This window comes from Spinacia oleracea, chromosome 4 (assembly GCF_020520425.1).
Source record: "Spinacia oleracea cultivar Varoflay chromosome 4, BTI_SOV_V1, whole genome shotgun sequence".
Taxonomy (NCBI): domain Eukaryota; kingdom Viridiplantae; phylum Streptophyta; class Magnoliopsida; order Caryophyllales; family Amaranthaceae; genus Spinacia; species Spinacia oleracea.
Genome location: NC_079490.1, coordinates 86070551 through 86097056, shown reverse-complemented (window position 1 = coordinate 86097056; position 26506 = coordinate 86070551). Strand labels below are relative to the sequence as shown.

Here is a 26506-nt window from a genome sequence, read left to right as displayed (position 1 = left end):
TTCACAGTCTTAATACTATAGGTACGAGGTCTGGCAGAGTCAGGACCCTTATACTTAACACGAATACGAGGTATCAAAAGCTCAGCCGGCTCCCCATTACGAGCCTCGGTCCTCACATCTTTATCATCGGAGCTCATCCACAACTTGTAGTTTTCAGAAAGACCCACAAAGCCATTTGTAGCTACGGCCCAACACGGGAGACCATCATAATACTTAGCCCACGCTAGAACCCGTGTTTGTGAAAAGGCCGCTACCTTAGGTGGTACCGTATCAGAAAAGGGGATAGTCTGCCTTAAACCATATTGACGCATGACTCGGTAAGGGAAAATATAAATGGGACGAGATAGCCCCAACAAGGAAACATAAACCGATACATCAGAACCCCCCGTCATAGTAGTCAAACCCCACCACGGTACCACCCACTTAATAGAACAGATGCCATAAGTAAAAAAGGAGGTCCATTCGGCCTCGTCCTGGCCTTGGTGCAAGTATTTTCGGTTACCCAAGGCTATAGGGCGATAATGTTTAGGATCGGCAGGAGCTTCCAAAAGTCTAAGCCGTTCCGCAAGCCAAATCTGCAAAAACAGGGTACGATCGAATTAAAAGAATGAAAAGAAAAAAAAACGGTCCCTGGGGCGCAGTATCAACGCCCAGGACCAGGCGCCGAAAACTCCAGCGCCCAGCCCTGGGCGCTGAAACTCAGCCCCAGGCAAAAGAAATATATGCAAAAGGGGCGTATGCGTGCGCAAAGAAGAAAATCGATTACCTGCAGTAATAGGGGGCTTCCCTTAAAATGTTCAGATTTGGCATCCTTCTTCAGCTCATCCGCACTCAGCAAAGTCTCGGCAACAACCAACGGCATGATAGAATAGCAACTTTCCATCTGGCTAATCAAGGGGACCAACCTTATGTCACCGAACGCGCCATTGTTATTCGACAGCAAATAGTGATTTAACAAGCAAAATACAAGGGCTCGGATATTCAATTTCTGTTCGGTCATATTCTTACTAGGCCTAAAATGATGTTTTACAAGTTTTGCCAAGTTAACCTTGTCATCTACAACAATTTTCAGCAAACATGTTATCATCTAGTCCTAGGAAAGCCCTTATGGTTGTTTTACCCTCTTCAATAGTGCCAGGAGTAGCAGGAGTAGCATTAGTAGGATAACCAAGGATCGCAGCAAATTCATCCGGCAAAGGACATATTTCGTTGCCCCGAAAGGCAAAAACATGATGATCGGAGTCCCAAAAGCTTAGGGCAGCATGCAGAAAGTTATAATCAATATTAATTTATTGTAAGCCTAAAAGTGCCTCTAAGTGGTATTCTTTTAACAAAGCCTTTTATGTTGGAGTAAGGGCCCGTAGCCACCGCCTAACAGTCCGTTGGAGTGAGAAAGTAGGGATCGACATGGCAAAAGCAATGAGTAATTAAAACAAAGCAAAAAAGAGAGAAAGAATTTGAGAGTGGTGGAAAATAGGGACGTATCTAGCCCCTATATATAGCTGGACGCACCCAGTGACATCCTGATCCCATTCGGAAACGTGTTAGGAAATCCGAAAGTCAAATATCACCAGGAAAAGACTTTCAGCGCCCACGGCTGGGCGCCGAAATGTGTAACGCCTGGCCTTGGGCGCTGAAAATGCAGCCCAAGGCCCAGATTTCACAAAACGCGGACCAGGAAAGGACTTAAGACCGTGTTGCTAAACACGAGGCCCTATTGCAAGTAGGATCAAGCCCCAAAGCACCTTTAGCTCCCAAATAAGCAAAAAATAAACATTAAAACTTGGTCGAAACTTAGACTCGTCTCAGAAAACGCTTATGTACACTTTTCAAAAAACAAGTTAAATATCATGGTCATTCTTCGAAACACCAAAAATGTGTATCGTTAAGTCGTTGGTTTTCCAAATAAAAAATGTTTGTCTGTCAAAGGGTTAATCCGGGCCAAGCTAAAACCGTATGTCGCCTGAAAACTAAAGTCGCACTTCACGGCTTCGCTAAAGTAGCACACTACTATGAAAGGTCGCTCGCACATACGAACATGACCCCAAACATGATTACAAGATACGGAAAATGACCGACGAGCCCCAGTGCTTGGGGGCTCGCGAAAAAAATAGACTCCAACAAGGAGCGCACGATCAAAATCTCATTCCCGGACTGCGCCATACACCATATCATGTTTGGATATCTCAACAAAAAACAACAGGTTCGACCTCAGGGAAAGGTCGTCATTGACACTTGTGCACGGTCCCCTGATCGAAGACCAAGCCGAGCCGTAAAGACTAGCTCAAAATCACGAAAGCAGACGGTCGCAAGACAAAGGTCCGTCTGAACACGTTGTCAGCCCACGTTCAGGTTACAACTAAATTCGAGCATCCCTCGAAATAATTCGCTCTTGCAAGAATGAATAAAAAGGAATTCTCAAAAGAAATCACAAAGAACCAAAGAAATAGGAACTTGCCCATCTTCAGTCGGCAAGATCACGTCACAAACCGCGCGAGTTCCCAAATCGAAAAAACGAATTCAGGGACGTCCACCCTTAGCGGGCAGGGCTCGCCCACCTTCAGCGGGCGGGGTCTGCGTCACTAGCCGCGCAGGTCCTTAGTTTTCCAAAAATGAAGTCTTCAAAAACAAAATGAAACAGGCTCGCCATCTTCAGCCGGCGGGGTCTACGACGACCACGTAGGTCCTTATTTTCAAAAAGCGCAAACAAATTTCAAAATAGATTCGTCCACTTCTATCGGACGGGGTGTCCACCCTTAGCGGACAGGTTCGCCATCTTTAGCCGGCGGGGTCTACGTCACAAACCGCGTAGGTCCTTATCTTCAAATTTCAAAAAACAGATTCGTCCACTTCTATCGGACGGGGTGTCCACCCTTAGCGGACAGGTTCGCCATCTTTAGCCGGCGGGGTCTACGTCACAAAACCGCGTAGGTCCTTATTTTCAAAACATCAAAACAGATTCGTCCACTTCTATCGGACGGGGCGTCCACCCTCAACGGACAGGCTCCCCCACCTTAAGCGGGCGGGGACTGCGTCACTAACCGCGCAAGTCCTTAGTCGCTGCAGCGATAACTTTTTCTGGTTTTCCCTTTTCCAAAAATTAAAAGGATTGGTTTTCCGTTTTTTCCAAAAAAAGAGCGATGTGCTGGATTTTCCTTCGTTTTACGTCCCATAAAAACAATGGGGTTTTCTCGTTTAGCTAGCCCTGAAAATGAGAATCTTTAAAAACATTTTTACCTCGTGGTTGGGCTTGGCCAGGCCCAATTACACTTTATAGCTTTGATTTCGAAAACATCTGTAGCTACTCCCAATGACAAAGTGAGGGAGTTTCTACGCCTCTTTAGATACTTCCAATGACAAAGTGAGGGAGTATTCTATACTATCCGTTGACAAATCCCAATGACATGTGAGGGATATGTCGACATTTCAAGTGATGACCCTTAAGTCAAATGTTATCACTCGGGGGCTCGTGAGACCCTCGCAAAACAGGTCACATGCACCATGGCTTGTGTGACGCACTCCGTCTAATACTTTGACCATCGTCTCATCCCGAGACTCAGTCAAAGTGGGGGCTAACTGTAGACACCTACTTTTGTCCCCATTCCCGAAAGGGAAAGGTTCGATGATGAAAGCGTAAATCTCCACTTGATAACGCATCTCCTATAAAATAAACGAATCTCAATTCCCCTTTTCATTTCTCCCGAAACCTGCTATTTATGGAAACTTGCTAAAAATAGTAACTGCCGTAAATGGTAGCTTCTAAAAGTGGCAAGTCATAAAAGATAGATACCTGTCAGAATTAGGTGTTGCACTCCAACATAAATCCTAAATGAGATAGAAAACTGCGAGAATCCTATCCCTAATATGATTCGGAAATAAGAGTTACGTATTAATTAAAATCTTAACGAGCCTAGAGTTCGTAACGGGCCCAGACGCATTCCGTCATGAAATTGATACGCACTAAAAGGCTCGATTAAGTCTCAAGCACTACGGATTTCAGGAATTTGAATCTGACTAAGAAAACAGCCCAGACCCTATTTTCAACGCCTGGCTTTGGGAGCCGAAATCTTCGGCGCCCAGGCCTGGGCGCTGAAAATACCTGGGTACGTGTTTTTTTCCTAATTCTTTGTGGATTAGAACTCTGCAATTCTATCTTTCCACGAACTCTTCCCTATAAATACAGCCCCAAATTCGACGTGAAAAAATAACACACAATTCATATTCTGAGTATTGACTCCAACCCTTAGCCTAAGCCTCACGCTGCGAAACTGTTCACACGTTCTGTCGCAATCGATCCATAAATCGAACAGAACGTATCCTGTCAAACATAATTGCACTCCCTTTATGTCACGATAACCGGGTTTTGTCAGTTTTTCTCATTGTCGTTAAAAACTGAATGGCGACTCCTATATTACTAGTCAATTGGGTGTAAACTCACAGGAAATCCAATTACACTTGATTGAATAAAAAGAATCGTCACACCCACGAGGGACGAGGTCACGCATTAGCCTCGTGCTTTTTCGACCCCCTCACACCTTCCCCCCTAAAATGAGTATTTATAGGGGTTTGATAGATTATTAGGTCATGGATTGGGCCTTGGCCTTTATTACTCTTTGGGCCCATAATACTAAAATATGATATTCTTGTATAGAACTAGGCCTACGGGAGTATCCCGTACAACTAGCCCCCTCAGAGTAAGTACAACCGTCTTAGACTGTTGTGCTTGCTCTGAAAAAGTAATCACCCCGTACAACTAGCCCCCTTATCTGCAGAGGTTCACAGAATGGGCGGATATCTTGATTCTGTGTTGAAATTTGAAACCACTTCAGAACTGATATCACCTGCTCATGAGTCGAAGATATGCAGATAAAAATAATAATTTATTTTGCTTGCTCCTTAAATTTTTTAGGACGACTAGCCCCCTTGATTTTTTAGGACGACTAGCTTATTTAATATTTAGGACAACAAGCCCCCTTGATTTTATTCGGCCGACTATCCTATTAATATTTAGGACGACTAGCCCCTTTGAATTTTTTAGGACGACTAGCCCCCTTGATTTTTTTGGACGACTAGCCCCCTTGATTTTTTTAGGACGACTAGCCTATTTAATATTTAGGATGACTATTCCCCTTGATTTTTTTAGGACGACTAGCCCCTTTGAATTTTTAGGACAACTAGCCCCCTTGATTTTATTCGGGTGACCAGCCTATTTAATACTTAGGACTACTAGCCCCTTTGATTTTATTCGGGCGAATAGCCTATTAATATTTAGGACGACTAGCCCCTTTGAATTTTTAGGACAACTAGCCCCCTTGATTTTATTCGGGTGACCAGCCTATTTAATATTTAGGACGACTAACCCCTTTGATTTTATTCGGGCGACTAGACTATTAATATTTAGGACGACTAGCCCCTTTGATTTTTTAGGACGACTAGCCCCTTTAAATTTTTAGGACAACTAGCCCCTTGATTTTATTCATCCATACATTTCGTTGGACTGCTACGCTTCACGATGGAGTGCCCTTAACGGCATTTATTTTCCCCAAAGCTACTGATCACATCCATTCCTTATGGACTGCTACGCTTCACAATGGAGTGCCCCTACGGCATTTATTTTCCCCAAAGCTACTGATCACATCCATACTTTTCGTTGGACTGCTACGCTTCACGATGGAGTGCCCTTAACGGCATTTATTTTCTCCAAAGCTACTGATCACATCCTTTCCTTATGGACTGCTACACTTCTAGTGCCCCTACGGCATTTATTTTCCCCAAAGCTACTGATCACATCCATACATTTCGTTGGACTGCTACGCTTCACGATGGAGTGCCCTTAACGGCATTTATTTTCTCCAAAGCTACTGATCACATCCATTCCTTATGGACTGCTACGCTTCACAATGGAGTGCCCCTACGGCATTTATTTTCCCCAAAGCTACTGATCACATCCATACATTTCGTTGGAATGCTACGCTTCACGATGGAGTGCCCTTAACGGCATTATTTTCTCCAAAGCTACTGATCACATCCATTCCTTATGGACTGCTACACTTCACAATGGAGTGCCCTACAGCATTTATTTTCTCCAAAGCTACTGATCACATCCATACATTTCGTTGGTTTCTATATTTCACATTCGATATGCGATGTCGGCCTTTTACTTACTTCAAACACACCGGCTATTTAGCACCTGCAATCTTGTTGTAGAGAATATAAGGTGATAATTATAATTAACCAAATCACATGCATATGTGAGTTTGCATAACATCCTTATAACTATTAGTATAATAAATTTGTTTATTATATGCACTTCAAATGACGTTAACGACATTTGACCGGTAAGAGATTAATTATCAATCGTGAAACTTAAAAGGAATACATGTATTTAGACAAGAGATGATACTTAATTATGTAGATCTTATGACATACTAGCATGCCATCATCATATTGTGCGGGAAGTTAACACTTCAACCCTTTTGATACGAAAGTTGTATTAGCACGATCATGATCTTAACAAGTTTTTTATGCGGATCATACGAGTAGATGTGTGGGTAGTTTACTCCAAGTAAATAAACATATAGCCACTTAGGAGTTCCTTGGCTTTTATTGGGATGTCATTGGGCATTTATTTAAAAAAGTTTTAAAAGCACAACTTTCTTGCAGTAGTAAATTAGAGTGCGGATTATTTAGGGACAATACCCAGACTCTTTACTTAAGGGAAAATAGACTATTAAGCCGATTGTAGAACTTTATTGCACATAGCATGGGGGAAAATAGACTATTTAAGCGTTGCCGGTGTTGTGATTAATGAAACGCTGTAGTCTTATCTTTCATTTTTACAATCAAAATTTTATTGGTAGTACAAACCCCCTCGAATTATTCTTATCGGTAAAAAATTATCACGGCAAATACAGGTGTAATCTTTGAATTGAGATTAACTTTTCCAATTACCAACATTTATAGAGGGACGCTTAAGGCAATTATTGAACCCAAAACTAGGATAACACTGCGAAAGACTCATCACACATACAGAGTTTAGGCAACGTTTCTTTGACTTAATTTTTACTAGCGGTGCGACTAACTTTACATGCTTGACAGTTAGACGAGTCTGTCTTAAATGTTTTATTCCACGACGACTGCATTGTTGGTTACTGTTCCGGGTGTGGAATGGGAACAGCTGACTGTGGGATACTGGATTCCTGTTGAGAGTGCCGGTTGATATCTGCACAACAGAATGGATTAACTAGCCTCGGGGGTGGTTCGAGGATCCCCCCTCCGATGCTTAAGTAAGATTACTGAGAGATTAAGAGATGATTAAGAGATGATTAGAGAGTAAGAAAGAAGTGTGTTTTAGTGTTTGTGTACCTCATAGCAATAAATGAGGTGCTCCTTATATAGACCAATCCAAAGGTACGATCAGGTGGGTCCCTTGTGTTTAGATAGCGACCTGTTGATAGTGACCCTTGGTTGGTTATCTTCATGATAATGCCGGTAGGGGTCTTTGCAAATATTTCCGGTAGGGGTTCTGTACCTAAGATGACCAGATTACCTGCAGGTTAAGTTTACCTACGGGGAGTTCTGCCGGTACCAAGTGGTGCCGGTAGGACACCCCGTACAACTAGCCCCCTCAGAGTAAGCGCATATATGACAATTGTTGTGCTTGCTCTGATTAAACGGGAAAAAATAAGTACTATTTTGATACCTGGTGGTACAACTAGCCCCCTCAGAGTGAAGTGCGGGCGTTGACTGTGTTGCGAGTATTTTTGAGGAATGACCGCGAACAGTTTGCCGACTGCCTTCGCTCTGAATGAATAATTATATTGCTAGGTCCTTTGGAAAATACATTCGGGCGACTAGCCCCCTAAAAAAAATTAGGACGACTAGCCCCTTTAAAAAACATTTGGATGACTAGCCCCCTTGTAAAAACATTTGGACGACTAGCCCCCTTGAAAGATATTTGGACGACTAGCCCCTTTAGAAAACATTTGGATGACTAGCCCCCTTGAAAAATATTTGGACGACTAGCCCCTTTAGAAAAAGAAAAAATTTGGGCAACTAGCCCCCTTGATAAAATATTAGGGCGACTTTGATAAATATTTGGACGACTGGCCCCTTTGGAAAAAAAATTTGGCAACTAGCCCCCTTGATCAAAGATTTGGACGACTGGCCACCTTGAAGATGCTGTGGGTGACTAGGCATTATTTGAATTTTTTATCTTGCAAGTGGCGGGAGATTGTTACCCACGTTCTTCCACGTGGCCTTCATCCCGGGCATTATTTGGTGCGCTTAATCTGGGTCGTTGATTTCGAGTGTAACTGACCTTTTAACTGCTTGACTTACGGGTCGTGACGTTTCACATACCCCCCCTTTGACCTATAAAAATCCTTAACCTCTTCGAGATTTTTCCATTCCGTCCACTTTTTTCTTGAACTTCCGACCTTTCTCTCTCTCTTCCCTTAGGGTTTTTCGCTGAACTTCGCTGCTGTTTGCTTTTCAAGCTTTTGCTGTTGTTGTGGTTTGAATTTTCCAAGGTTTACTAGCCTCCCTTTTCATCGTTACTGAATTTCGGGTTTTTTTTCCTCTCTTTTGCTTTTGTGTTTGATTTTCCTTCGTTTCTGTGTTTTTTGTAGGTTCTCCCTGTTTTTCTCTTTCGCGTGCTTCATTTGTATTTCAAACTCCAGAAAAACAGTAGGTACCCCCTCCTCTATTTTGTTACTCTTTGCTATATATATATTTTTTGTTTTTGCTTTTCTGTTGTGTCAAATTTTTTTAATTATCCGCCGCCTTAAAAACAAAATGACCAAAAATTTGGGTGGGGACAACCCTTCTTCTCAGCCTTCTGGGTTTACCGGTTGGAGTGTTCCTCGAGAGAGTAATTGTAGTTGGGCCCGGGAGGAGCCGTACTCTCAATCTAATTTAAGACGGACTGCCATTCGTGAGGTATATGACGAGGGTTTGAATCAGGCTGAGAGAGAGCGTTGTTATGCCCTACATCATCTGCGGGCTGGTCTCATGAGCATCCTATTCCGGCTTCTGAGCCTGCTTTAGATGTTTCTCCCCTTTCGGTGCGGTATTATATTCGTGATTACCGGGAATTCTTGGATTCCGCCGGCAGTGGCCACGGGCAGTATGGAACTAATACTGGCAACTTCGGTGTTTCTTTTGGTCAGGCTGATAGGATGGCTTCCGAACAACCGGCTAGCACTAGCGGCCGCCGCCCTGGTAAAGAGCCTGTTAATGATGATATAGATATGGCTACCGGCGAATACTCTGATGGTGAATCCATCTTCGAGGATTCCGCCGGCAAGGATGTTGATGATCATAGGGGTGATGATGGTGATGATGCTGGCGTTTCTGGTAGGAATGACGCAGACATTGGAGACGACGGTATTGGTTCAGATGATGACGATCCGGCCGACGTGATAGTCGCTGAAGTTCTTGCGGATGAGGCTAAAGAGCAGCCTTATTTTACCGACGACTCCACGGATGTTCATAGGAAAGAAGAACTCCCTCCCTTAAAAAGTCTTCCTCGTACAACCGCGATTTTGACGACTTGGCGTGATCTGATCATAAAGAAGAATCATGTGGTTCATGGAGGGACCTTTCTTGGATTACCGGCTGAGTATAAGCTGGTAGTGCCGGATGAAGGTGCAACTATATTTGACTGCCCTCCCGGCCATATTGCTGTGTATGCGAAGCATTTCGATTTTGGGCTTCGCTTTCCTCTGCATCCTTTTGTTGAGAAAATATTCCGGGCTTGGAATGTCTGCTTGGCCCAAGTCACCCCTACTACCATCAGAACTGTTATTTCATATGTCTGGTTGTGTTTGTTTAAACAATGGCCGCTGACGTTGAATTTATTCAAGCGGCTGTTATGGTTGAAGAAGGATGGAGAGACGGGGTAGATGTCGGCGTATAGCGCAACGAAGAGGAAGACTGTGCATCCTCCTTTGTCGAGCTGTAAAGATTGGCAGGATCGTTTTTACTTCGTTCAAGTTCCTGACGACTTTTTACTCCGACGGACTTTTACTAAACCCCGGCCTCGAATGGAGCAGTACAGCCAGCGTGGTTTGGGCCGGCGGGAGAGAAAAGCTTTTGATTATTTGGCGTGTGACATTTTAGATGTCGGCCTCAGCAAAAAGCAGGCTGTTAATCGGAATTGGCTCCCTAATGCCTATTATATTTTGGGTAATCAGCCCTTGTCCGCTGTCGGCCTTTGCAACACCCACTGCTTTGGTAAACATATTTTTAGCTGAATGGGATGTACTTATTATTGCTATTTATAGTTTTGTGTATTGCATAAGTTCGTTGCCGGCTTTAATTGAGTCTTTGTCCTTGCAGGTACTAAAACATTGGATAGAGAAATTCTTGGATTTGACGAGAATTGGAGACCTGTGTGCACGCAGCCTCCGCAGCCTAAGGGAAAGTACGACACCATATCAACGTACTCCACACGGGCCTCCTCCCGTCGTTCAACTGCTACCGTTGCAAAGAATCGTGTTGCCGGCGGTTCTAAAACCAAATCCTCCTCTGTCTCTATTCCAAAAAATGTGCAACCGCCCACTATGCAATCTAATCCAACCGGCCGTGGTGGGAAGACTCGAAAGAGGTTGTCACTTACTAGTGGGCGCTCTGACCCCACTAAGAAGTCTAAGGCTGCTGGCGGCGATGATGTTTCGGCTGCTGTTGACAACTACGAATTCCCCGTTGACGATATTCTCAAAAAGACGGCTGATTCTGCTGTTGCGGTTCACCCGTCTCCGCAGCCGTCCATTGAGATTTTGGACGTGGAAGGTGGTGGCGGCGAGAATGAGGCTCCACTTCAGCACTGTGCCACGTCGGCCGCTGTGACAGGGGGTAATTCTAGTATGCCCCCTGTTAGTCGTAGTGAGAATCGATCTGGTGATTCTCGGCTGAATTATCATCTGCCGCTTCGTACCGGCGGTTGGATTGAGGATACACCCTTTAAGATCCCGGAAGCAATGAAGTCATGGTTCGGGTCTTCTGGGGGCGAACCCACCGATCAGTTCTACCCACACATTGATCTGCTATGTGGGGAGTCGGTGGCGACCGATTCTGCTAAGGACGGTGGGGATTTGGGCTACCGTGCTTTTCGGGATCTGATAACTCCTGCTGACAGGCCACAGGGTCCGATTGACGCCCCTGCTGCTCAGCATTTTAACGATTTGTACAAGGTATTTCTTGCTTAATTTGTTACAACTTTCTATCCGGCTATTTTTGATTACTCATTTGCTTTTTGTTTTGTTTTTTAGGCTGTTCAATCCAGCATGGACTTGTATTATGTCTATCGTTGGAACCAGATGCAGCTGACGCAGAATAGTATTGATATTGCCGAGCTGAAGAAGCGGGCTGAGGCGGCTGAATCTGCTTTGAAGGATAACGAGAAGAAGTTGGAGACTGCTTCTTCAGATTTGGAGGCGTCGAACAAAAGGCTGGAAGATGTCGAGCCGAAGTTGAAGGCTGAAACTGAGAGAGCAAACGGTCTGACTCAGGAGCTGACTGATCTTAACCAGAGTTTGCCTGGGGTGAAGAAGACTGCCGCCAAGAGGGCTGTTGATAAGCTTCTCCAGTCCGACTGGTTTAATGATCTTCTTACTTTGCGCCATAATGGTGGTTGGTGCGCTGCTCATCGGGTCGTTTGCCATGTGAAGAAGCTGGATGAGGATGGGTGGCAAGAATTTGAGGATGGGTATGAGCAGAAAGAGCTGTACAAGGTTGCTACCGGCTTTGAGCCTCAGGAGCTACCCGAGGCTGTGATTTGCAATGCCAATCAAAGAACCTTGCCCCCATTGCAAGTTCCAGAAGATGCCTATTGGTCTGGTGATGAGCATGCCGTTTGACGGTCTTGGCAGTCATCACCCTCCTCTTCTTGCGGATCCTCTACTTTTCCCAGCCGGCCTCATACATGTTAGGGTTTTTTAGTTTAGGCGGTTGGCTTTTGACTTTTTGCCAGATGCTGTTAGGGCACTTATTGTTGATGTAACATATCTTAGAACATCGTTTTATTATAGGGGTGTCGGTTTTTAATCGACATCTTTTGTGCCTTGTGATCAGCTAATCACTTCGCAAGATTTTTTGGTGATGGCTGTCGGTTTTTAGTGTTTTCTGCTGTAATCGTGTATGTTTACTTCATTTTGCGTATGATACTTCCATTTTATTAGCATAAACTCTTGTTTGTTGTCGGCCTCACTATATTGCTAACTTGTTGAATGATACACTTCGAAATGAATGTTATACTTCGAAATGGAGTGCATCTTAACAGCGTTTATTTTTTCTAAAATTATTAATTACAACAACTTATTATGGACTGCTACGCTTCACAGTAAAGTGCCCATACGGCACTTATTTTCTTTACGGCTACTAATCACATCCATATAATTTGCTGAATGCTACGTTTCACAATGGAGTGCCCCTTAACGGCATTTATTTTCTCCAAAGCTACTAATCACAACAATTTATTATGGACTGCTACGCTTCACAGTAAAGTGCCCATACGGCATTTATTTTCTTTACGGCTACTGATCACATCCATATACTTCGTTGAATGCTACGCTTCACAATGGAGTGCCCCTTAACGGCATTTATTTTCTCCAAAGCTACTAATCACAATCAACTTATTATGGACTGCTACGCTTCACAGTAAAGTGCCCATACGGAATTTATTTTCTTTACTGCTACTGATCACATCCATACACTTCGCTGAATGCTACGCTTCACAATGGAGTGCCCCTTAACGGCATTTATTTTCTCCAAAGCTACTAATCACAATCAACTTATTATGGACTGCTACGCTTCACAGTAAAGTGCCCATACGGCATTTATTTTCTTTACTGCTACTGATCACATCCATACACTTCGTTGAATGCTACGCTTCACAATGGAGTGCCCCTTAACGGCATTTATTTTCTCCAAAGCTACTAATCACAATCAACTTATTATGGACTGCTACGCTTCACAGTAAAGTGCCCATACGGCATTTATTTTCTTTACGGCTACTGATCACATCCATACACTTCGTTGAATGCTACGCTTCACAATGGAGTGCCCCTTAACGACATTTATTTTCTCCAAAGCTACTAATCACAATCAACTTATTATGGACTGCTACGCTTCACAGTAAAGTGCCCATACGGCATTTATTTTCTTTACTGCTACTGATCACATCCATACACTTCGTTGAATGCTACGCTTCACAATGGAGTGCCCCTTAACGGCATTTATTTTCTCCAAAGCTACTAATCACAATCAACTTATTATGGACTGCTACGCTTCACAGTAAAGTGCCCAAACGGCATTTATTTTCTTTACTGCTACTGATCACATCCATACACTTCGTTGAATGCTACGCTTCACAATGGAGTGCCCCTTAACGGCATTTATTTTCTCCAAAGCTACTAATCACAATCAACTTATTATGGACTGCTACGCTTCACAGTAAAGTGCCCATACGGCATTTATTTTCTTTACTGCTACTGATCACATCCATACATTACCTTTGTGTGTGGATTTATGCAACGTTTGTTTTTTGCTCTTTTCTTCCTTCATTTATGGACTGGTCGTATTTGGGGACCGCCCTAATTATACATAACAGCAAAATGCAGGCTGCAATTGCAACCAGTCTGCTCATGCATCATCATTACAGTTTTTTCAAACATAGTACTTTCTCAGAGTACTGGCGTTCCAGGAGTTCTTGAGTGCGGTACCATCCATCTGCATTAACCGGTATGATCCAGGAACAATTTCCTCCCATATCTGGTATGGTCCTTCCCAATTAGCTGTCAGCTTTCCTTGAGCATTTCCTTTTCCTGTTGCCGATGTTCTTCGCAGTACCAGTTCTCCTACTCCTAGAGGCCGGTGTTTCACTTTCTTGTTGTATGCTCTGCTCATTCTGCTTTTGTATGCTGCCGAACTGATTTCTGCTTTCATGCGGATTTCTGGCATGAAGTCCAACTGATGTCGTAGCAGCTGATCGTTTCTTTCCTCATCGTAATGCTGGATTCGCATGGTTGGCAGAGCCATTTCTGCCGGTATGACCGCCTCAGACCCGAAGCTTAACTTATACGGACTTTCGCCGGTAGCCTCCTTGATAGAAGTTCTGTTGCACCATAAAATTTCTGGCATAAGATCTGCCCATTTGCCTTTACAGTCTTCTAACTTCTTCTTTAGTGCAGCCAGGATTTGCTTATTCGCCGCCTCTGCTTGCCCATTGCTTTGTGGGTGACATACTGACGAGTGAGCTAACTTTACTCTGTATAATCCCAGGAAGCATTGTATGGGTGCACAATCAAACTGTGATCCATGATCAAAAACTATTGCCTGCGGCAGTCCGAATCTTGTTATTATATTTTTCCATATGAACTTTTTCACCTGGTTTGCCGTTATTTTTGCTACCGGCTCTGCTTCTATCCATTTGGTGAAGTAGTCCACTGCTACTATTAAGAACTTGGGCTCTCCAGCCGCCATTGGGAATGGTCCAACAATATCCATTCCCCATTGTGCGAATGGGATTGGGTTCAGAATGGGCATCAAATCATTGGCTGGCAGGTTTATCACAACTGAAAACTTTTGACATTTCTCGCACTTTTTTACATATGCTCGACAATCTTCTAACATTGTTGGCCAGTAATAGCCTTGCCTTTGACAGATGATGGCAAGGGGTTTTCCACCGGCATGGTTCCCACATGTCCCTTCGTGCATCTCTTCGATCAGCCTTGCTGACTCGAATGCTGTCAGGCACCTTAAGAATGGCAGGCTAAATGACTTTTTGTACAACCGTCCCCACAGGATGATGTACCAAACCGCGTCCCTTTTTGTCTTTTTGGCTTCTGCCAAACCTGCTGGTAGGGCTCCAGTCTGTATGTATGTTTGGATATTATCGTACCATTCTGAGGTAGTTGTGATGGCCATGACTCGTATTTCCTCCGACTCCGTACTTCGCTTATTCATGACTTCCATCATGACTGTTCTTTTCAAGTCGGCGATATTTGAACTTGCTAACTTTGATAGTGCATCTGCCAGCGTATTTTCTGCTCGGGATACCAGATTAATACTGAATTTCTCTAGCTGAGCCGACACTGACCTCAACTTTTCCAGGTATTTGACCATTGAAGGTTCTTTGGCCTCGTACTCTCCGCTAAATTGACTTGCTACCAGCTGGGAGTCTGATGTGAGTGTTACTCTTTTGGCATCTGCTGCGAGGCACATTTGGATGCCGGCGATTGCTGCCTCGTATTCTGCCTCGTTATTTGACGCGTTGAACATAAACTTTATAGCATACTCAAAAATGTCTCCTCCTGGCGATTTCATGATTATTCCAGCCCCACTGCCTGTCTGTGCAGCTGAACCATCCACTGACACATCCCATACTTCAGCTTGTACTTCATCCTCTTGGTATGACGCTTCAACTATGAAGTCCGCCAATGCCTGGGCTTTGATTGCAGTTCTTGGCCGGAATTCCAAGTCAAACTCGGACAACTCTATTGCCAATTTTAGCAGCCGGCTTGATGTATCTAGCTTGCTGATGGCTTTTTCGAGAGGAAAGTTTGTTAGCACTTCGATTGTATGCGCATCAAAGTATGGTCTTAACTTTCTAGCCGCGATAAGGACTGCATATGCCATTTTCTCCACAACCGTGTATCTTGTTTCTGGGCCGTTTAGCACATGGCTCACAAAATATACTGGTTGCTGCCCTTTGTTTTCTGTTTCGGCTACCAGTACTGCTGCAACTGTTTTTGGCGACGCCGATATGTACAATTGTAATTTTCCGCCCTCTTTTGCCCTTGCTATTGTTGGCAGGTTCTTTAGGTGAATTTTTAGAGCTTCAAAAGCCTCTTGCTCTGCCGGCCCCCATTTGAATTTCTTATTTTGCCTCAAGGTTGTGAAGAAGGGCATTTGCTTATCTGCCGACTTGCTCACAAATCTGTTTAAGGCGGCCATTTTTCCTGTCCACCGCTGTATGTCTTTTACGCTTTTGGGTTGCGGCAGACTGATGATTGCTTCTACTTTTTCAGGGTTAGCGTCTATGCCACGCTCGCTGACCAAGAACCCCAGGAATTTTCCCGACCTTACTCCGAAGACGCATTTTTTTGGGGTTAATTTCATCCTGTATTTTCTCAAAGTCTCAAAAGTTTCTCGGAGATCGTTAACATGATCCTCCTCTTTCCGGCTTTTTACGATAGAGTCATCTACATAGACCTCCACGTTTCTGCCTTTTTGGTCGGCAAACACCTTGTCGACCAGCCTTTGATACGTTGCCCCTGCATTTTTCAACCCGAATGGCATCGCCTTATAACAGAAAACTCCTGCATCCGTGATAAAAGCCGCCTTCTTCCTGTCTGATTTATGCAGGCTGACCTGATGATACCCTGAGAAGGCATCTAGGAAACTGAGCATTGCATGGCCGCTAGTAGAGTCTACCAGCCTATCAATCCGTGGAAGTGGATAGAAATCTTTTGGACATGCTCTGTTAAGGTTGGTGAAATCTACACACATTCTCCATGACCCACTCGGCTTTTTCACCATTACTACATTTGCCAACCATTCAGGGTAGTCACGTGGCTCAATAAAACCTGCCGCCAGCAGTTTATCCACCTCTTCTTGTATTGCTGCCATTTTTTCTGTGGAGAAATTACGTTTTTTCTGCCGTACATGCCTAACATTTCTGTCGGCGTTTAACCGGTGGACCATTATCTCTGGATCAATACCGGGCATCTCATCCGCTGAGAATGCAAAGATGTCCGCGTGTTCCCTCAGCAAGCTGATGAGGTTGACCTTCATGTCACTCCCCATTTCTGTACCGATCACGGCCGTTCTATCCATGTTTCCAACCTCCAACTCAATATTTTCTGTCAAACCATCTGGCATTGGTCTTGGTGCTGATACCGGTCTCTCATCGAAGTGTTCCATGTCCAGGTCAGTTCGACCTCTTTTCGTGCAGTTCTTCTTTTTTGGCAGTTGTTCTGGTCTTGCCGGCTTAGTAGTCCAGTTTACTTCTTGCCTTGCCGGCTCAGTAGTCAGGTTTACTTCTGGGACCATTCTTCCCGGTGTTCTCAAAGCAGTCAAGTAACAGGATCTTGCCGCCAACTGACTTCCCCTTATCTTTGCCGGCCTTTCCAGGTTCGACATATATATCATTGTCAAGTGATAGGTGGAGACTACCGCCTGCACGTCATGTATGAATGGGCGACCGATGATCACATTGTAGGCCGCTGGTACTTTGATGATTAGGAAATCCACCATGAGATCTCGCATTTCAGATCCTTCTCCGATTTTCACCGGCAGCCGTATGCTACCCTCTGGGTACACTGTAGATCCTGAGAAACCGATTACTGGGTAGTTCACCCTTTGAAGTTCGTCTTCTGGTATGTGCAATTGTTTGAAGGCTTCCCAGAAGATGATGTTTGCTGAGCTGCCTCCGTCTACCAGTACTCTGTTCACGTCGGCATTTGCTATATCGATTGTGAGAACTAGCGGGTCATCATGCGGGAAATTGATGCCTCTGCAATCTGATTCCGAGAACGTCATCACTGGTATGCTGGGTGGGTTCGGCCACACTCTTGTGTTATGATAATTTACCATGTGACTGTGTTCCTCCAAACTTCTGCTGGCGCCGCTTATCGTCCCTCCGTGGACTGGACCGCCAGAAATTACATACACGGGTGGCTTTTTCCCGCCATCCCTCTGTTCTGCTCTGGCACTGGTTTCCGGCTGTTTTTGCTCGATTCTAGGTGGCTGATATGGCTGTTCGATTCTAGGGTATTGTTGTTGATTTTGCTGTTGTGGCCGGTATGAATTGGTAGGGTTTCCCCCCACCGAGTTGTTGTTACCATTTCCCTGTCTCGCCCTATACTGCGAAAAATACCCCTTTCTGACCATATCCTCAATGTTGTCTTTGAGGTCTCTACAGTCCTCTGTGAGGTGGCCGTGCTCGTTATGGAAGTCACAGAATTTCTTGACATTTCTTTTCCTACTCTGCATTGGTGGCGGCCTTCTCCAACCGTCCATCTTGTTGTTTATGTTGTAAATTGTCGTCTGCGGTGTGTTCAGCGGAGTGTAGTTATCAAAGAGTCCTCTGGACTCCCTTCTGTCTTGTCGGGGTCTCTGCCCCTGTGGATTGGCATTTCTGTTATTCTGGTTTCTCTGGCTTGCCCCTTGCTGATTATTGTTCTGGTGAAAATTGCTTCCTCCTTTTCCCGCCTGGGGGTTATAGCCTGGATTATACCCGACATTTCCGCCGGTTGCCACTACCACATTGGAGATCTTCATCATTTCATCCCCCCTGATGTACTCATTGGCCTTGTGCAGGACGTCGCCCAGATTAGTGTATGATTTCCGGCTAAGGTACTTCTTGAATTCGCACTCTTGCATTCCCCTCATCAGAGCCAGAACAGCAACCTCCTGCTGCAAATTGGGAATAGTGATTGATTCGTTGTTAAAGCGGGTGAGATAATCTCTTAACGACTCTCTATCTCTTTGAGCAAACGACATTAACTCTCCCGACGATTTCTTTCTCTTCTGTTTGCTCACAAATCGTGACAAAAACGACGCCTGCAGCTGTCGAAAACTGTAAATGGAGTGTGCCTCTATGCCCTTATACCAGCTTGCTGCAACTCCTAAGAGTGTGGATGGGAATACTTTGCACCACATGGCGTCAGAATCTGTGTACAGCATCATGTGCTGTTTGAATGTGGTGCAGTGATCCTCCGGATCCGTCGTCCCATCGTATCTCCCTGTCGGGATTTTTATCCTTTCCATCCTTTCTTCTAGGATTTCTCTGCACAGAGGAGAATCCTTTGGCTGGATTGTCTGTCGTCTAGCTATCTGTAGAACCGGCGCTCTTCGCTCATACTCCGCGGTTGGGACTTGCTCTGTTTCAGGCCATTCTGTTTCTGCCGGATCCGAGCGCTTTCTTTTTTCTGGGGTGTTTTCTTGATTCAGGGCGGTTAGGAGATCCCTAACGGGTAACTGGGGAATCGCCGACCTGGTCTTTCTTAGACTGCAGACTGAGCCTGGCTGTTGCGAGGCTGGTAACTCTGACAAAGCGGCCATCACCGCCGACAGTGTTTTCAATTGCTCTCCCGTGAATACTTCCGATAGGGGAGACAGGCGCTCCTGCAGCGTCTGCTCCAGCGGAGTTTTCGGTTGCTCTCTGGCAGGGCTTTCTATTTCTAACTCATCATCGTCCTCCACTGTGAATTCCTTTTGTGCCGGTACCGAGGTGTTTTTTGTTGCTGGGCTTACAATTGATTGTGCTTGTAAGAGATGGGCTGGGTTTAGAAGTGAGAGTTGGAATTTGAAGGTTGTCGCCGGTTGTGGAGTTGCTGCTTTTTCCTGAATTTTCTTTGATTTTTTACCGTCTTTCTGTGAGAGATCCATGCTGACTGTTCTACCGTTTCAAGGGATGAGGTCCCCTCCTTCTAGCGCCAATTGTTCCGGGTGTGGAATGGGAACAGCTGACTGTGGGATACTGGATTCCTGTTGAGAGTGTCGGTTGATATCTGCACAACAGAATGGATTAACTAGCCTCGAGGGTGGTTCGAGGATCCCCCCTCCGATGCTTAAGTAAGATTACTGAGAGATTAAGAGATGATTAAGAGATGATTAGAGAGTAAGAAAGAAGTGTGTTTTAGTGTTTGTGTACCTCATAGCAATAAATGAGGTGCTCCTTATATAGACCAATCCAAAGGTACGATCAGGTGGGTCCCTTGTGTTTAGATAGCGACCTGTTGATAGTGACCCTTGGTTGGTTATCTTCATGATAATGCCGGTAGGGGTCTTTGCAAATATTGCCGGTAGGGGTTTTGTACCTAAGATGACCAGATTACCTGCAGGTTAAGTTTACCTACGGGGAGTTCTGCCGGTACCAAGTGGTGCCGGTAGGACACCCCGTACAGTTACAACCAACAACATACAAGAGAATTGGACACGATTACCGGGACTTTAGTCCGATTAGTCATACCGCTAAAGGCCTACCCTGATTGAAACTTGATACCTCTAAGCATGATTCATTGCAACATACATCATGATTGGTATTAGCTAACATAGTTAAAACAAAATAACACCTTAAGATCATAGTGCTAGCATGCTTGTTTTTAGGATGTCTTTGTGCCTTATGCATGGCGGGTAGACACATATCTCATGTGAGTGTAATGAATAATTAAATTGCAGTTCCTTTCTCATGCGTATAACCACGTACAATAATATTTAACATCAAGTGCACACGAGAAGGATATAGGGAGGCTTTCCTGACTTTTACCGTAATTGCTTCGAGCTTATCCTTTCCAGAGTTTTCTTGCTTACGCTCATGATGCAGTGTTGTAATTGTTGCGCGCATATCCCCTTTTTAGAATTTTTCTACCTACGCCCGTAAATGAATGTCCTCCATAGGTCATCATGGGATCATCATGGGATTGAACTCGGAAAATGCGAAGCAATGGTTGGATTAAGCACCTATATCATACACATCAAAGGAATTACATACAAACTGAAGTTTGCCACTTTCGCTTTCAAACGGGATTGTATATGTAATGAGACCCTTAACAACTCTTAATTACCACATGAATGCATTATGCTTTATTTTTAAATCGAAATCACCTAATGTGTAAAACACTTGAAATTGCGATCAGCAAATGGGTCTAAAGTTCTAAATTTTACTACTACCAGTAATACTTTGATAAAGTCATGCTACTATCACCTTTTACCGGCACAACATGGTGCCCTTCTTTGAGCTGCGACCCTTGCACAATTCACAAACATCTGGAGTGCTTAATATTATCCTTGACGATAAGTGAGCTAAGCCCTTGGTAATCAACAAATTTGCGGGTCCGGCAAGAAATAGGCCGGTTGCAAATTATATGGTAAGAATATCCTTATTCAAAACATTTATATGCAATAAATTCGATGTCAAGAGCTTTTACCCAACAATTGCATTATGAGAAGCTCCTGCAAACAATAAGTCTTCTTATTACCCTCAACCAACCTTTGGGAGGCATGAAATATTCCTCTTTGAAATATAAACAAAGTCTGACTTCATCAATACTTATACGGTTTATGCTAGACCTTGATCCGCATGCATTATTTAACTTACACTTATTGTAGACTTGCACAAAATAGTAAATGATAGCAAGTGAATAAGACTTCACTTATTTTACCTTCTCTTACTGGTAGCCTTTTATACAAAAGTTATCGGTAGGCATTTGTAAAAACGTTTAGAACGTGAACTGCACACCTGAATGCAACAAGGAACGGCCTTGCAGGCTGCTTAGACTACCATTCTTAGGCCGACATTACTTTAGACAGCATGACATTGTCTGACTAAATGGTACGAGTGTGATTTTTCAAAAACATTTACGGTGCGATTTGCATTTAGGATCCCAACAAGGATTTTGCCGGCAGAAAATTATCATATTAGACAGATAGAAAACCACAACCTATAGCTCAAGTCTTACAACTAAGACACCGATTAGTTTTATTCTGGTTTATTGGTGACTTAATTATGAGTCTCAACAACTTAGGCTGCTTAAAATACCGCTAGCAAATAAAATGGTTGCATCCTCCTATTATCACGTAACTGCGAATATACATACTTGACTTTTTAAGAAACAAAAAAGACCAAGCATGTAGTATCAAAGTAGGCGGCCCTTGGTACTCATTATTACAAGATGGCACACAATATACACTTAACAAACACTTTGGGAGCTTACCAAACAGTTGGAGTACTTAAGCTCTTGCTAACAACAAATGAATTAAATCGAGGCCGCTTAAAAAGACCGGTATGGATTTTGATTTTGTAAATAAGACTTGCAGAAATTACTAGTAAATTAAGTGGTACTATATTATGACTTTTCGGAAACTCTCATAACATGACTCGCACCTCTGAGTCTGGTGGGGATTTTTGATTGTATATATGATTGGTAGGGAATTAAGAGACATCTGATTTGGCAACAAATAAACATAAAGGGGGATTGGGCCAATGGGCACGACTTTGAATAAAGCCGGTTGCAAACATAGCTCCCAAAATTAGGCTGCTAACTATTTATACAATTATACGGCAACAATTTAGACAATCTCTCACAAAAGCTAACGGTTACTGGACAGCGAACCAAAAATAATAACATTATGCACCGGCTAATAAGTTTATTACTATGCGCCGGTAATATGCGCACTCCGACGATGGGAGTCATTAACTATAAAGGATGATTTCTTTAACACTGAAATTCAGCTACTCTTTGCCCATCAGTTGAGAAAACTGCAAGTATAACAGTACGACAGATCTTCTACCATTTAGAAATGATGGGGCAGAGGATAATTAATTAGATGTTCAAATTAAATGCCTATGGGTGCACAATATATGGCAGATTGGCTATGGACACTTTTATAGTGATTTGCACATTTGAGCCGGTAGGAATCACCCGGTAGGACACTAAAAAATTGTAGCAGGCTCATCATGCCAACACTTATTTGCAATAAGTATGATAGGAGGAATTTCAAACTTTTCGGCACATTTGCTACAGAGAATATGACATGGGCATGACTTATCAAACCAGGCCGCGATTGCTCAAACAAGACCGATACCAACTTAAAGTTTTAAACGGCAGCAGATAGGATGACTTTTACATTCATAGTTCAAATAGCAACTAAAAGTTAAGGGTCATGCAAAGATAGTGAAAATATTGAAATTATGCACCGGCTATCACGATTGCTACAATGCGCCGGTAAGATTATGCACCGGCTAAAAGTTTTTATTACTGAAATGATCAGCTTTTTTACTTTTTATCTTTTACTTGTATTTTTTATTTGCCCGTTAATCGAGAAAACATCAGGTACAAACAGGTAGCACATAAGGTGGTATGACCACCAATCCCCTTCTTATAAAAATTGTTTCAAAATGACTTCATACTAGGCACATTGAAAAATGGCCGACAGAAAGTATGTAATTATAGGGATGCATTACCACTGGACTGGTATTAACTTTCAATCTAGACTGGTAGCGAATAAGGAAATAACTAATCGCTCGTTGATAATTCCTTGCTTAAACCCTTGCTAATAATTAATCTATGAGTTAGTGAGCTAAAGATGCTTATGAGCCTTGCCTAACATCATCTAAAAACACATGCTGGGAGCAAATGACATGGTTGAAGGTTCACACATGCTACTCGGCAACAATTCAAAGCACCAAGTCGCGTATGGCTTGTCAACAATTAATCAGATAATTTAGCCGATAAAAAAGCAGATAATTTTAATCGGTAAATAATGCAGTCTGCAAAGAGTTATGTAATTTTAGCCGACAATAATACAGTCGACAATTAGTCATGTAGTTTTAGCCGACAATAATGCGGTCGGCAATGGGTCAAGTAATTTTACGGGGTGTTCTTAGCCAGGTAATCTTTACCGGCCATTATACAGCCGGCAATTAATCAGATAATCTTTACCAGCAATAAATCAGATAATTCTGGCCGGTATAGCCATGCCCATATATTTAAGCTGACAGACGGTATCATACTTTCATATATACAGTTTTCCTATTGCGCAAGCAGGTAATACGCAAACTATGATGCTTCATTGCCAACACACCTGCTATTCAAGAATAAGCACTTATGCTTTAACACAGACTTTCCAGAAGGTATATGCGGTAGAAATCACAGTCGGCAAAATCATTCTTTTGACTTTGTTAAATGGTTTTTAAGGAAACACTTATTTATACAGTTATGCAACCTTTAACTTAATATAACTGAGGAAAAAGGACATTTAGCAATATGGCATGCAAATTAGGCCGACAACAGTTCATTTAAATGGCTAGCCATGTATTCATGGAGGATTATTTAGAACGTTGGCTGCCAACCGGTCTGCTACTAATTTCATACAAGTAAGGAGACAGAAAACTTAGCTGGTATCCGTGCTCTGGCATTGCCGCCTTTAGCAGAGCAACTCAGCAAGCGGCACTTAGTCGGTGATGCCGGTAGAAGACGGCCGGTAGGAAAAATGCCAGCAGTGCACTTCGTCGGTTATTTTGGGATCTCAACCATCCTTCTTGCTTTAATGCCCACGGTGAAATCCATGTCAAGCAATTTAACCTACCCCCTATATTGATGCTTAGCTTTCCTTTTCTTCTTTAAATTAAGCTTTAGATCTGAGAATGTTCTGGGCAAATTCGTGATTTAATAGGCACTGACTTTTGCCTAACTATAATGAAGTTTGTTAAAAGGAAAATGGGGATCTTTGAACTCATGATATGTGTAGTCCACCTTTCTAATCCACTTAGGAGCCCCTGGTTTTTGCTTTGATTATCCTGAACGGACTTTGTAATAATGGCTTTTCGTTGTGTATGATGGGGAAGACAAAACTTGGCATTTGCAATGTTCTTATTATTTTTTACTCTTAGATCTTCCTTACGGACTGATTTGTGACTTTATGGCCTTGTGGGCCTTCGTTAATTTTGGTTTGTGAGTGTAAATTTGAGATGCGAATTTGTTTCTTAGATGACAGTAATGAATTAAGACAATAGAATACTCCTCTACTCTCTCGGAGATTCGATGGCACAATGATATGTTATTGTGCCTCTCCTTTTAGCGCCAATTGTTCCGGTATTGGAATCGGGTGGTGTGGTCGGATCTTCGTATCTTGAATGTGGAGGTGATTTCCTGCAAAGTGAACTCGAACCCGAGGGAGGTTTCCCGAATCGGAGCCTCCGACGCCCAACATTAGTAATATATCATAAAGAGATGGAGTACAGAGAGGAGGGAGTAGAGAGTGTAGAGAAGTCCCTTTACCTTCCCCTAAAATGAGTATTTATAGGGGTTTGATAGATTATTAGGTCATGGATTGGGCCTTGGCCTTTATTACTCTTTGGGCCCATAATACTAGAATATGATATTCTGGTATAGAACTGGGCCTACGGGAGTATCCCGTACAATATGTGTTGTTGTTATCTTCTTCGAATTGAGTTTCCAATTGCTCTAATGCACCGCCATTAACACCACCATGGAACCATGGACATTAAAGGTGGGATTTTGTTTGATTAACTTAAAATTAACTTAACTAATTTGTTTGATTTTTTTTGTATTTCTCTTGAGGGTTTTATTGATATTGCAAAGGACATTAAAGGAGGGATTTTGCGCCGTCCAATTCCATTTTATCGGCAAAAAACGATCGAATATTGTCTCTGTAATCGCATCTAATTGTCAACCCATTTGTTAAGCACCCACCGGAAAGCACCATGACAACCACTTCAATCACCCACCACCCCTTGAAACCACCACCGTCTCTCTCCTCCTCGATTTTGTCTTTTCCAGAGGAAGCTTCTTTTACGATCGAATTTTTGGCTGAAACAACGCACACCGTAATTAAGGTTGTTGGTAACACTAGCGGGAGACACATACGAGCAATTGAGAGATTTGACGGTGGTTTTGGGCATTTGGGTAAGATCATAGAGGAGAAGGGAAGGTTGTGGTTGACGGAGGTGACGACAATGGAGATTGAGGAGGAAGTAGAGTCGTCGACAGTACAGAGGTGCTGGTAGTTGTGTCGGTTGCCGGGGAGTGGTAGGGGTGGCAGTTATGGGGGATTGTTACTGACGGCAGGAGAGGGAGAAGAAAGGTATACAAAAATCATTTGACTGGGTGGGTATTTTAAGTGGTTGGGTTTTTATTTAATGGTTGGGCTTTTAATTAAATGGGTGTGATTTTTATTAAATGGGTGGATTCGTTTTAAAGTGGCAAGTGATTTTTTTTAAATTACCCGACACGTCAACGTCTTCAACTTAGTAAACCGGTCATTTGGAAAAAGGCCCACGCAAAGTCAACACCCCTTAGTTGGGACCAGCCAGTAATAATCTATGCTTGGAACCTTTTAAAGATGAACGTCCATAGTTAGGACTGCTTTTATCAATTTTTCCTTATTTGTTTGGATTTTACATATCCAACCTGTTCACGGAGATATGGGACTTCATATTTACTTGAGAATATAGAAATTAATATTTAATTTCTCAAGCAAGAACACATGGTCTTCAATCCATGTTGCCATTTCAAACTACGATGAGTATAACTCGTCCTTGCGAATAGTTAACTCCAAAGTCTTTCATGTTCCGTTAGGAATGTCAATGAGTCGATACGCTCTTGAACAGCTCGTGAACAAGCTCGGTCAAAGCTCGGTCAAAGTTTGTTCATTAATAAATAAACGAGCTTGAACAAAAATTTTAAGTTAGTTAAATAAATGATACTAGCTCGAACAACCTAGTGTTCGGCTCGTTTAGGCTCGCGAACAACTCGTTCATGTTCGTTTCCTAGCTCGTTCGTGTTAGTTTATAAGGTCGTTTATAAGCTCGTTTATATTAGATTTCTAAAAAGAATATAACTAATTTTTATTTATAGTAAATATAAGTTGCAATTATTTTGTTAGATTTTGATATTTAGAGTGTTTTTATTTTAGGAGATTATAATTTATAAAATAGTACTAGTAAGTATGCTATGCTAACTTTTTATTTGGGTTT

General features: G+C 43.1%; 1 protein-coding gene across 3 annotated transcripts; it reads right to left on the bottom strand.

Moving 5' to 3' along the window:
- Positions 1-600: 600 nt before the first annotated feature.
- Positions 601-24732, bottom strand: LOC130472345 (uncharacterized). 3 transcript variants are annotated; one of them, XR_008932451.1, is made up of 2 exons: positions 20276-24732; positions 601-883 (listed from the first exon to the last, which is right to left on the bottom strand). XR_008932451.1 is itself a non-coding variant. In XM_056843035.1 (2 exons), exon 2 carries the CDS (start codon positions 19393-19395, stop codon positions 13669-13671), a length of 5727 nt encoding a protein of 1908 aa, XP_056699013.1. In that variant the 5' UTR covers positions 19396-20469; positions 20714-24674; the 3' UTR covers positions 10917-13668. The 3 variants fall into 3 exon arrangements, 2 of the variants coding, with proteins under 2 accessions (XP_056699013.1, XP_056699012.1); XM_056843035.1 differs by lacking the exon at positions 601-883 and having other exon boundaries at positions 10917-20469; positions 20714-24674; XM_056843034.1 differs by lacking the exon at positions 601-883 and adding an exon at positions 10917-19873 and having other exon boundaries at positions 20276-24663.
- Positions 24733-26506: the final 1774 nt, after the last annotated feature.